At 40.9% G+C, this 13,485-nt stretch overlaps 1 protein-coding gene across 3 annotated transcripts in view; it reads right to left on the reverse strand.

The window, feature by feature from the left end:
• Nucleotides 1-2,620: 2,620 nt before the first annotated feature.
• Nucleotides 2,621-13,485, reverse strand: part of PDE1C (phosphodiesterase 1C) — a 514,714-nt gene continuing 503,849 nt past the window's right edge. For all 3 annotated transcript variants that reach the window (XM_047849292.1, XM_047849290.1, XM_047849293.1), the window contains one exon: nucleotides 2,621-3,302. In XM_047849292.1, coding sequence (XP_047705248.1) covers nucleotides 3,133-3,302 — 170 coding nt within the window. In that variant the 3' untranslated portion in view covers nucleotides 2,621-3,132. The remainder of the gene's footprint in view (nucleotides 3,303-13,485) is intronic.

A 13,485-nucleotide genomic window follows, 5' to 3' on the forward strand; every position in this document is an offset into this window, starting at 1 on the left:
GCATATTAAAGATTGAGATGCAGGGTGAGGCAGAAACTGGTACCTGGGAGAACAGGCAGGTGGGTAAACACCACTAATTAAATCATTAGCATCTTTTTACTGAAGGTGGAGAATATGAACAACCTATCTGGTGTCATAAAACTAGTAAGGGACATTGCTCTCAAACTCAAAAGCCTAACTTCTTTTTACCATACTCCACTCTTTCTCCAAGAAATAATAGAGAATATTTATTGATATCGTTACCATATGCTTAGCCCTGGTACTGTGATAGGTGTTTCTACCCCCAAAGTGCCTGTTCTGAACTGCTAACTGGAATAATATGAACCAAGTTGATAACACAGGTGTTTACCTACGGACTAGCTGGTATTACGGGTTACTCATATTAACAAATTAATCGACTGGGTTTGTGGTATGGGAAGAAGGGGGTTTAAAAAAAAAACCCTACCACCTATACAATCAGGAAGCCAATTGAAAAGTTTAAATTATGCTATTCATCTTGACAAGATATTCAGGACTAAATAGTGTCAAGGATAGGGAAAATCTAATGCTTTTCAAATGAATCCCAGAATTCTGAAGATGAAAAATGTGACTCGTACAAGAAAGTCCTTGAAAAGCATCTTTTTATTTGCTGTAAGAATATAATCTGGCATTTGTATACAATCCATCACGCAAAAACAAAAACAAAAACAAAACACATGGTAGGTATCTTACAAGCAATGAGGAATCTCAGTATCTGAACTCAATCAAAATATTAGCCAAAGCTGAAAAATAGCATCTTGGGATAAAACAATACAGAAAATTCTGCCCTAGGATCATGGCTTCTAACGTCAAGAAGCACAGTCAAGAAAGCACAGCCACGTTGCTATCTCAATGCCTAAGACTGAAAGTATTGAAGGACAGATGAGAAACATCACTGATGATCCACTGGGAGCAAGGAGGCCAGTACCCCATGGGCAGTTTCACTGTTTGCTTAATGGCTCTGTGAAGCAGGCACTAAGGCACCTGTATACAAACAGGGAGGAAATACCTGTTGAGCTAACCTTCTTCAGGCAGAATAGACGCTGTGAGCCTGCAGAAGGATCCCTTCGCTCAGGGACCAAGCAGGGAGTTAAGAATTACAATTGCTTTCCTAACAAAAAGTCACAGTGATTTTTCTTTTCGTAGAGTAATTAAATTTCCCTGAAACACCATCGTAAACCATGTTATAAATAAAGTACTCACTAGCGTGATGGGCACTAAACTCTGGAGCTGGCTCAACTTGCATAACTGTGGTTTACTAGAAGTGAACTGTGGTGAAAGAGAGAAGAGAACACTAAACCATTTGCAGTCAGACTCCAGAGGCTATGGCCATCAGTACACAGCTTCTTCTTTGCAGGGGTGCCTGGGAGTTTGTTTTTTTTTTTTTTTTTTCCTTTCCTTTTCTTTTCTTTTCTTTTTTTTTTTTCTTTTTTTTTTTTTTTTTTGGATGTGGAATGCTCCTAATTACATCTGTTCTGTTCCTATTACTCACTGAATTCAGCAATAACAATCCACACCTACATTACTCTCAATGTTCACCACAAAAGGCAGAGTGGGTATTATGAGTCCCACTTTCTAGTTAAGTAAACTGAGGCTTTTAAAGATTATGCCGTTAGACCAAGGGCATGCAACTAGTTATAGACAGGACAGGACTGGAGATCAGAACCACCTGACAACAAACCTAAAGTTTTCCACTGCACCAGACCATTTCTAAAGGGATCAAAAGCTATTTCTGGCCTTGAAAGATTCCTTCCCACTTTGTGTGATTTTAGTCCCAAAGCAAAAACTCTAGGAGAGATTCAGAAGAGCTAAAAATGCCGCAATGGAGAGAGGTGAGTTATTGACTTCCATTCCTCCAAGAGCTGGAAGAGCAACTGAGATCCCAAAGGGCTCAGCTATATGGTCTGCTGGGAAGATTATCCGAAATTGAACTTAAAGGTATCTCCAACTTCATGGAGAAAAATCTGCAAATTAGGGATTTAAATTAGGTTCAGCAATTTACATCCTCCTGCCCCAGGACCACAAGACTTCTCCTGGGGTAGATCTCAAACCTGGAGTCTCTGAGGCACGGGCATCTCATTGATTTCTAGACTTGTCAACTGTAAGTGAAAGTAACAAATTAGAAGTACAGCCAAAATGTATCTCCTGCAAACTCTCAAATTTCAAAAGGTACGAAATGAGGCGATTGTGTAAGCATGCAACGAAAACCAAAGCATGCGTCTTTATTTTTAACTTGTATCTTCTCTGTGAGGCCTCTGTTCAGAATTACCTATGAACTCTATTCATCGGTCTTCTTTTCCGCCTGTGATTGTTACGTTCAGAAACACAACTTTTATCTTTAATGCATTTCCTTTGGAAGTTACATATTCACCTACATTTTAAATATTATAATAATCACCATATTTAAGAAATGCATATGCAAAAACACCTTTTTCTACTGTATTTAAAGTTGGAAAAGATGTTTTAAGACTTACATTTCTTGGGGCGCCTGGGTGGCGCAGTCGGTTAAGCGTCCGACTTCAGCCAGGTCACGATCTCACAGTCCGGGAGTTCGAGCCCCGCGTCGGGCTCTGGGCTGATGGCTCAGAGCCTGGAGCCTGTTTCCGATTCTGTGTCTCCCTCTCTCTCTGCCCCTCCCCCGTTCATGCTCTGTCTCTCTCTGTCCCAAAAATAAATAAACGTTGAAAAAAAAAAATTTAAAGACTTACATTTCTTAAATACAATGATTATTAAACCAATATTCTTATTGGGGCAAGTCAACTTCTAGGGATGAAAGAAGTGTCAGTGGGAGGGATTCCATGTTTTCTAAAGAGGTGGCATTATTTTAATTTGGGTTCTATTTAGACTTTGAAAGATCTATACAAATATAAGCCACATGAGACTAACCTCTTACTCCTGGAGTCTCCACTGACTCCCAAATCCAGTAACGGTTGGGTCCATAACAGAACAAAGGGGAAAATCACATACAGCCTTCACTTTGCCTTGGTGGAGTCAACCACGAAAGCACCAGCCCCCACGGCTTCCAACAGTCTTGGAAGCACATCCCACTGTGGCCGGTGAGTGCTGAGAGGCAGGGGAGTGGGTCTCTCCTTCACTCCCTCTCTTCCCCTTGACCTATTTCCTGTTCCAGTTATGTGAGATATTCTGAATCTTTTTCATTTTGATCCTCTGATCCAGCATCTTGTACCTCGCAGGATGCTCGTCAGTTTTCTTTGGGACCGAAGGTGCGTAGGAGCTAGACGCATAAGCAGGGCGTTTAAAATGACGTAGAGGAGGCTTGATGACTGGAGGCCATGCAAAGGAAGACAGACAACCATTAGCCTCGCCAATGACACGGCACAACCTAACTACTGTGGGCAACTTGCTCTCCCCTAGACCTGTCTGTTCTCTTTAAAACCAGGAAACAAACAAGTTGGATCCTCACTGGGAATCTTACTGCAGGTAGATGAATAAATAACATTATCACCCTCGTCATTTACTTAAAATAAAGAGATAGACAATGGGAGCAAGGAGGCCAGAGATAGACAATGTACACAACCTAGAGACAGACAATGAGGATCCCAGAATACAAAGCTTCTCTGACAACGAACGAATGGAGTTCAGGAAGTGAGTGGGAGCAGTGGTATCACTTTGGGGAACAGCAAAGTAAACACAGGTGAGCAGAGTCATACCATGATTCAGCATTTAGCACTGCGTGTAAGCTTCCAGGCTTGCAAAGTGGCAAACAATCTCGAAGCGCTAATAAAAAGTACATCACGGGGAAAATATTTGCCAAACACACACAGAAAGGTCTAGTGTCCAAAATGTTTTTTGAAAACTCTTAAAATCCAGCAAAAGGAAATAAACAACCCACTTTACCTCGGAGCAAAAGATCTGAACTGACTCCTCACCGAGGAAAATATGCATATAGCAAAGAAGGCACAGGAAAAGAGGCTCAACAATTTATGCCATTAGGGAATTGCACATTACAAGAGCAATGATATACACCACACACCTACTAGGATGGGCAAAATCCAAAACAAAACTGATGACACTGCTGGCGAGGATGCAAAGTGTCAGAGCCACTTCGGAAGACAGTTTGACAGCTTCTTACGAAGCTAGACATAGTTTTACCACACGATCCAGACATTCTGCTCCTGGGTATTTACCCCACTGATTTGAAAACCGGTGTCCACATAAAAACCTGCATATGAATTTTATAGAAGTTTATTCATCATTGCCACAGACTGTAAGCCAAGAACTCCTTCAACTGGCTGTCCATGTTGTAGACCACCTACACGACGGGATATTATTCAGTGATGAAAAGAAATGAGCAGTCAAGACACATAAAGACATAAAGTACTAAAGTGATTCCTCCTCCTCTGCTCCCTTGTGCTCTGCCCCCCACCACCCACCCCACCTCTTCCCTCTCGGTCCCACTGGAGAGCACTCTGTGATACCATGTAAAAGTGAATAAAGGTAAAACCAGGTTAAATGATAATCACAAACAGATGAGATAGAACACTCAGGTAAAAGGTATGAAGGGCAGAGCAGGTGCTGAGCCATTTCCTCAAACACTAGTTCTCAGTGAGGCGATTGTACTAACATGTAAAAGGCCAGCAAATAAAGGTAATACACAGTTGTGTCAGCGTGGAGGGCTAAGATTAGGAGACAGATCTATCAAACAAGAGGTTACCTTTGTGAAAACCAGTTTCACATATCTCTTCCAATATGATCAAGCAAAAGATCAGAACTTAAACATACAACTTAAATACACAATCATAGGGGTTAGTGAAGTTCTGGTACATTCTTAAAATATACTACTGTGATACTATGGAAAAGGGATATAGATGTCTATTAATAAAAATAGAGGTTCATGTAATACCGTTAAATCAAAAAAGCAGTAAACAGAATCTAATCTCATCACTATAAAAACACATCAATATGCGCATAGGAAAATCCCAAAGAACATACATTTAAATCATAGCAGTGATTACCCCCGAGTAGTATAAACATGGCTGTTGTTTTTTGGATGTGTACATTTTCTAATTTTTCTATGATGACCAGGTTTTAGTGACGTAACTTTTGAAAAATAAACATGCTATTAAAAATTCCTTCCATAGAATCATACATCAGAGTTATTCTACAAAATCATATGTAATAAAAAGCCAGAAAAACGGGGGTGACTCTGGGCTTTAATATTATAGACATCTCAGAGAGCTCATAGCTGAGTATACTTTTCACAGTCTATAGACTAATATTCATTCACTGATGTCTTAGAGCACTTATGTGTTGCTGATAAAACAGTGAACAAAACAGAAATCCCTGCCCTCATGGGACTTCCATTCTAGTGATTTCTGCTGAAATTTGTGACTTCACTTACAGAAGAAAAACATATTCAGGCATAATAAGGGATGCTATTACTACCATAACACCCACACCAACTTTTCCTAAGATGTTTAGCAAATGGTCCTGTAGTGACAGAATAATACATGTGCAGAAGAATCGAGAATTTTTTCAGACTTCACAGTGCTTAATTCTGTTTCTTAGGGTAAACAAGGGATTGCAGCACAAAACACTCTAGGAACAAGTGTAAAAACGACCCTGTTACCCTGGAGAATGGTGTAGAAACAAGAGAGGGTTTCAGATTAAAAGCTGATTGTTGCAAGCGTCTGGGCTAGCTGATTTACTGCTCTTCAAGTCACAATCCCTCTCCATATTCATTCTATTTTCGCTACTCAGCATGAGCCCAGCCAAAGTATTATTGAATTTCCCACTTCTCAGCAGGAAGAAACATTTACCGTTTGCTGGAATTCTTTTTGTCTGAACAAAAACTCCCCTTGCCACTGGAGTCGCTGCAAATAGAGTTGAACCTGCTGATAGAGATCGGCTCCCCACCAAGACTGTGGAAATACTTATATGCCTGCTGTCACCTTTACTCAAAATGTTGGAAAAAAGAAAAATTCATATAGCGCTGTTTTGTATGCATTGATTGCCTCTCCACTCTGCAGCGAAACATGATTTGATGACAGAGCAAAACAGCAGAGCTAGGGATAAGGGCACCATCTTGAATTTAATGGAGACTTTTGTTCTGGGATGCTCGCCTGGCCTCCAGGGCTCTTTCATTGGTCTCCTGGCTATTCTGGAGATACCGGAAGAGGATCTGATCCTTCCACTTTCAATGACTGCACACATCCCCCAGCTGAACCCAATCCGTAGTGTTAAAATCCACCTCTCCTTCCACCAGGGTAGAGAAGAACCAAACTGGGAACAGAATCCCCTCCCCTCCATATGCTTATCAGCAAGTTGGACCTTTTTTCTCTTGGGGACGTATTTACAAAGTCGGCTCTCATCTCTTAGAGCAATTTACTTGAAGGAAATGATCTAATTAGCTAATGAAGATTTGACAAAGTCACATTTCTGCACTGAGCCTGAACTTGGGAAAGTCATTATCTATATTACTTTCAAAGGTGCTTAGGAAAAGAAAAGTGCATGACAAAAGTTGATCCATCACCTCCTTTATTTCACAATTATGCACAATATTTGTTTTTCACGAAAGTAATGCTCTTTGAGGGGTTTTAATCCTCATCTGCTTACATCTTATCTTACTCATCAACACCAGGGTTCTCCCGTTGTCTATGATCTTCTCCCCTTCCTCAGCCACCACCAACCTCTCCATTACACCCTCTCTGTCTCTGTCCCTGTCTCTATCAAGACCATTTTGCTTGGTGGCTACTTTTCTTGTGGTGTGGGAGAAGAGTCTATAGAACTAGTTTTCAGAAAATAGATTCAGACTTAGTCCTACGTCAAAATCATGCGGTTGTTAGTTGGATTCAGGCATTGCAATGTGAAAGAGGGCTTTTAAAGCTCTTTAAGATCACAGAGCCTGGAGCCTGCTTCAGAGTCTGTCTCCCTCTCTCTCCGCCCCTCCCCTGCTCACGGTCTGTCTCTCTCTGTCTCTCAAAAATAAATAAATGTTAAAAAAAAAATTTAAAGCTCTTTAAGGTCATATTAGACTACTGTTTCTCAAAGTATCCTTCAAGAAAGTTGCAGGGGCGCCTGGGTGGCGCAGTCGGTTAAGCGTCTGACTTCAGCCAGGTCACGATCTCGCGGTCCGTGAGTTCGAGCCCCGCGTCGGGCTCTGGGCTGATGGCTCAGAGCCTGGAGCCTGTTTCCGATTCTGTGTCTCCCTCTCTCTCTGACCCTCCCCCGTTCATGCTCTGTCTCTCTCTGTCCCAAAAATAAATAAACATTGAAAAAAAAAAATTAAAAAAAAAAAAAAAGAAAGTTGCAAATGTAATAGGCATTGTTAGGGGATGGGGAAGTTCCTTGTCAAATTTAACTGGGTTAAAGGTAAACCACCATCTTCATGGTACCCCATCTTCTCAGACACCTAAATAATAGGGCTATGTATTAATGAATCCTTAAAAGCAGCCAATAGCATGTAGCTTTCCTCTGTTTCTTTTTAGGCTAAGGAACTCCCTTTATAGGGTCCTCTCATAGAGTGTTCAGCAGAAAACACTTTCAGAAAAACTGGGCTAATTCATTACCTTAGGGCCTCATATCATATGCTATGATGATTCCCTACCTCAGGACACCTTGTTGTTCTGCACTGAGAGCAGGTCAGAGAGAACTGTCACTAGTCCTCACCTGGTGTTGGTCCTGCCTAATCTCAAGCTAAATAACAATTTGTGTGAGAATCCGTCTCTGTTCTTCTGATCCACTATGACTTGATTGTGATCTTCTGGAACAACTAACACTGAATCTCTGTTGCAGAGCACTACCTGTGATGGCAGCAACTTGGTCTATTCTTAGCTTCTGAATGAATTCTAATTATTAGCACCTTTTTATTTTATTTTTTGATGTTTATATGAAAGAAAGAGAGAGAGAGAGCATGAGTCAGGGAGCGGCAGAGAGAGAGGGAGAGAGAGAGAATCCCAAGCAGGCTCCATGCCACCAGCACAGAGCCTGACTCGGAGCTCAATCCCAGGAACCATGAGATCATGATCTGAGCCAAGACTAAGAGTTGGACGCCCAACCAAATGAGCCACCCAGGCACCCTAATATTAGCACCTTTTAAAAATAAGAAGTGTTATACATGTATTTTCCGCTCTTTCAAAGAGAATGCCACGATAAGACCTTTTGAAAAAAATATTTCCATTATACACCTTTTCTATCTGCATTCACACACACACACACACACACACACACACACATCCCACATACACTAAACTAACAAGATAAAAAAATCACTTGCTGCCTCTGGAATATTGGTTTACGTGAAGAATAAAAATCCCACTTCCATACATTCCATTTCTAAAATCAGTGTCTACTTGTGGTATCTGCCTGAAAGCTGATGGAAAGTCCTTATGAAAATTACAAAAATCCTTCACAAGTTTTGAATTGCAAGGGATTAGAATGCTAACATCAGCTCCACTGAAGACGGAATGATAAAAGAACCTGAGCCTGTGATTTTCATTTCAGGTTTCACCACGGTAAAATAGTTATAATATCTGACATATATTGTGTACTAGGCATGATGCTAAGAATTTAATGAGAATTAGCCTTTAATCTACTCTACAACCCTGTGAAGCAAGCACTGTTACCACCCTCTTTTTGGGTGAGAAAACTGGAGCTTAGAGAACTTAAGCAACTTGCCAAAGCCTACACAACATGGTATGCAGGGAGCCTGGATTCTGGATTCACCTTCAAGCAGCTCAGCTTCAGAGCCTTAGTCCAATATTTAAGATAACCTTGGGGCAAAGTTCAGAGTAAGTTTTAGTAACTACCATAATAAGTTGAAAGAGTCAAAATTGTATCTCATTTACACTATCAATATTTGAGTATATAATCTGTATAATATATGGGATTCTTGAATACCTTGTTAGCAGCTATAGTTACACTTCCCCAAAAGCAAAAGCCAATCATCCCCCCCCTTAATATAATTTGTGGTGATAACTTGGGAAGGAATTATATAAAGGTCTTAGCTAACAGATCTCTTAAATAACTGCTTTTGTCTCTTCCTTCACTTATGCCAGGTTGGAACGTTAACAGGAATTCCAAAAGTCTCAGCCCCTATCGATGAGCAATCAAGCTAGGTTGAGCTCCAGGTTGTTCTCTCCCTGGCTGCATATGAGAACCACTATGGGAGATTTAAAACATCCAAATGCTCAGCTCATACCCCAGATCAATTAAAGTAGAATCTATGGGGGGTTAGTCTGAGACTTCAAGAGTTTTTAAAGCTCTTCAGATAATTCCACTGTGCCAGAGTTTGAGAACTACTGTTTTGGTCTCTCCAAAGGTCTCCTTCCTTATCTTCACAAAAGAAACAATAGTAATAATATTTTGCACACTGGAAGTGTTCTGTAAACTGTAGAGAGCTAGCCAATGTTGCTGCTATATTTTGATCATAACATCCTGCCTTGCTAGGGAGGAGTCTTTTGTGCATCTATTAAGGTTGCTTGTGGCCTTCAGAATTATGCTTTGTCTCTCTCTCTCTCTCTCTCTCTCTCTCTCTCTCTCTCTCTCTCTCTCGTGTCCACTATGTTTTGTTCTTCTGTTGGGTCTACCATGAAGACAAAAGCTCTGAGAAATGAAAAGGTATTTTTGTTGTTGTCGGAGAAAGCAACTTTGTGATGCTATCATTTGAGAACTCTAAGAAGACCCACACCAAGAAGAACCAACCCTGAGATTAGCCATTATTTTCTAAATAAATCTAACACTTGGAAAAGCAAAGAATAAGAGCAGACAAAGAGGGCATTCCTGATGTCTGACTGAAGGATAAGATAAGAGTGAGAGCTTGCCAGGCAGAGATTAATTTTAAAGCCTGCCTCTACCACTCCTGTTTTTTTCTTGGGCAAGTCACTTTTCCTGTAAACTCCAAGTAAGTTCCACATTTCTCCTCTCCAGCCCAAGTGTAACAGTTGCCTACTTCACAGGGCTTCTGGGAGGACTCAGCCAGACTGGGCATATAAAGGACTTACTATGGCGTCTGCAATAAAAAATGCCTTCGGTTCTTTATTGTTATCATTGTAGTGATAGTGATCACGTCCAAGGGTAACTCCTGGTGGATAAAGTGGGACTAAAACCCTGAACAGACAGAATGCCAAGAAGACTTCCAGGGTGGGCACTGCCATTCCCTGTAGGACTGATCTTGGGCTGATAGTTATAGTGTTGCTCAGTTTGAGATAATCTGCCTGATGTTAGTTTATGCCTCTGGATTTGTATTCTCTCTGGACACTTTCTATCTCTTTTCAGGGCATCTTTTCAGATTATCTGGAATTCCAAACCTGGTTTATGTCTGATTCTGATCAAGTCAGCCATATCAGCTACTTTGGCATGACTCGGTTGCATTTTGAAGGTGAGCTCAGGAGAAAACATAAAATCAGCCAAAAGACTCTTCTCTATGTTAGCATCAGCTCCACGAAGGGCTGAATCAAGCAGGATTCTTCCTACTCCCAAGGCAGAAACACACCCTTTAGAACTCTAGCAGTTCGGCTGGACTGGCTTTCAAAGGTGGTCTTAAAGGGCAAGTGGATGATATTAACTGGCTTCAGCAGTAAAACAGGCTTGGTTCTTGTTCATTATCTAGGCTTCCCATGAGACGTTTTAAAAAGTGAAAGCAAAATAAAACAACCTTTTACAAATTCAAGGCTTGGCTGCTTAAGGAGACCCAGTAGCATGGTCTCCATCTTCTGTACTATTCGGTGTTTGCACACCCATTATCGCAGCTGCCCTCATCCTTGGAAGGGGACAGGTTCAGTTCTGTCTCTACCGCGGATGACTCGGGCACATGGCTTCAGTGCCCCACATTAGATGTAGTGTTGTCTAAGGTGATGATCTACTCTAAAACCCCTCAAGGTGTGTTTTATACTAAAACTAAGATAATGAAACCCATTACCTACATTTTAAGACTCTGGCTCTCCAAGGACTTTACTTCAAGAAACTGAGAATGCTAAATAACCCACTGGTTCCCTGTTTTCACCTCACAGAGTAAAGATCCCAGAAACAGGAAGCCTGCCTCTGAGAAGCTATCCAGAAGGAGCTGAGGTGACACTGCATGAGCCAAACCACTACCTAGCATCAAATGATGACCCAACCAGCATTTTCAGGTCCCCAGAGGAACATATGTCCATAGAGAAAAGATAACCTGCCTGGTTTTGTTGCCCTTTATCCAACTTGAAGTTCTTTGCTTCCACCTGCGGTTCTCCACCTTGGCTGCACATCAGATTGCCTGGAGAGCTTTAAAATTTACTGATGCCCAAGCTCTACTCTCAGAAGTCTCTGAAACGATCTATTATTTTAAGTTGGAGCCCAAACATCAGGATGTTTGTCACGTCCAGTGATTCTAACGTGTAGCCAGGTGGAGAAACACTGGCTTAGGTGCCAAGTTTGTTTTGAGAATAAGTCAGTTTATACTTAGGTATTAAGGAATATCTGGGGCAGCTGGCAGGATCTGGTCATTGCATGCAGGAGTTTCCAACCCTTGGCCATCTGCTAAAATCTGTGACAAGAATTGAACGCTTGAAAACCTACTTTGGAGGGAGGTGGTGTGGTATTACAAGAGAAGCATGGGTTTGGGACAGCACCTAACTGGGTTAAGCTATTACTAGCTGTAAGATTCTAAGGAGATGAACTATTCTGGGACTCGGGTATTTTTTTTGTTTTGTTTTCTGCTTTTCTGTAAAATGGGAAGAATAGTAACTACCTTGCATGGTGCCATAAGGATTTTAATGGGGATGTAAATGAGAACGTATATACAGTACTTTGTAAGCTTGAAGACTCCCAGTATGTTGTATATATTTGATATGCAGCTACCATTATTATTACAGAGCATAGGGGATGAATGGTCATCACTGAGGGCCTTTTCAAGGCGCCCTCCCTGATGGATTTCTTATGATAGTGTATAAAAGTCATATAATTCCCCACACAACTAGATGCTACTACATCAAAGACCTTACCAAACAATGAAGAGATTAATTTAATTTATTTATGAACATTTGGCAGAGAACACACCATTCTGATTCAAAAAAGACTAATTATCTAAAAAGTGCATGTGTGTGTGTGTGTGTGTGTATATATATATATATATGGAAATCTATATCAGCTACCTGAGGGAACCAGTTTGCTGAAACTAAGTGCCATTCTAACCAAAGCAAAAGCATCTAGCCCACATTCTAAACTACTTATACAATGTACAGATATGGATGTTTGTGCAATCACTTTGGGCAACACCTAACCATGAGTGTGAAGGGGTGCTGGAAATCCTGGTTGGGATGGGAAGTGTGGTTTAGACAACCAACCATGATGGAAGAAGTTTCAGTCACTGATTTCTAATCTTGATGTAATTAGGAAAATCACAAGGGCACTTTTGATTCTTAAGACTCTGCATTTATTATGCTGAGGCATAATAATTCTTCAAGTCACCTTCACTGGAAGCCATTCTTAAACCACTGATGCCCTGGTCTTTTAGATGCTTCTTTATGCTTTATCCTGCATATCATTAATCCTGGCTACAAACCTCATGGGGACAGGGACAAGGTGTTATGCACACTTGCGTCCCCAGAACCTAATCACAGAACTGGTAACAGTTGGTGCTAAGAAATATTTAACAAATGAGTAAGCTACTCTGCATCACACTCAGTAACTTTCATAAATCTCGCATTTACTAAAGAATAAATGAATCATTTAGAAAACACATCAGCTGGCAAAGATGATGGGAATCTACAGACCCTGATAGGTCCCCCTTGCTTCAACAACGTCTTGATGTCTAGATTTGCTGCCCCTATTTGTTCCAAGAAGGGTGTCAGCAAGTTCCTTCGTCCTGAAGTCTCAAGTCTGAAGCCCGAACGTTTGCTTTACACAAATGCTACAACCTCAGCTCATTTCTACACTAGAGTATGGAGAGGCACTGAGGCATGGTTTTCAAACCCCTCTCCCTCTAACAAAGAGCTAAAAGAGGAGGAGCAGTTAAGTAAGGCCCGAAGACAAGCTCTCTTCTTATTCAAACAATGGCTGGTTATTAAATGCACTGCAACCTGAGGATTAAATGATTAATGATTTCATTTAATAAAATTATTATTTCAATTAATAAAAAAAAAATAAGGAAGTCCTCCCTCAAGGAGGGATCACCTTCAATTTAGTTATTTGTTTTCATTTTGTTGGCCCCAGCAGGCCCAATGTATGTGAGCCATGGTGTTTTAAAGGAGAAAAATATTTTGGAGAAAAGCCAAGTATTTTTCCTGAGTTTTTTTTTTTCCCATCAATGTGTATGGTTTTCCACATGCACATGTGAAATGGGAAGTGTAAGGCTCATTCAGTAACTCTGCCCTTTGTTCATACCAACAAGGACCTATGCCTGGAGAAGACTGCAAAGCTAAATTTCACCAGGGGTCTGGAGCTCTGAAGTACTAAATCAAAATATAACACGTGAGCTTCGACCTACACCATTGTAAGAATGACAACTTCCATCCCTCAAACTGAACTCAA

The sequence above is a fragment of the Prionailurus viverrinus genome, chromosome A2 (assembly GCF_022837055.1).
Source record: "Prionailurus viverrinus isolate Anna chromosome A2, UM_Priviv_1.0, whole genome shotgun sequence".
Lineage (NCBI taxonomy): Eukaryota > Metazoa > Chordata > Mammalia > Carnivora > Felidae > Prionailurus > Prionailurus viverrinus.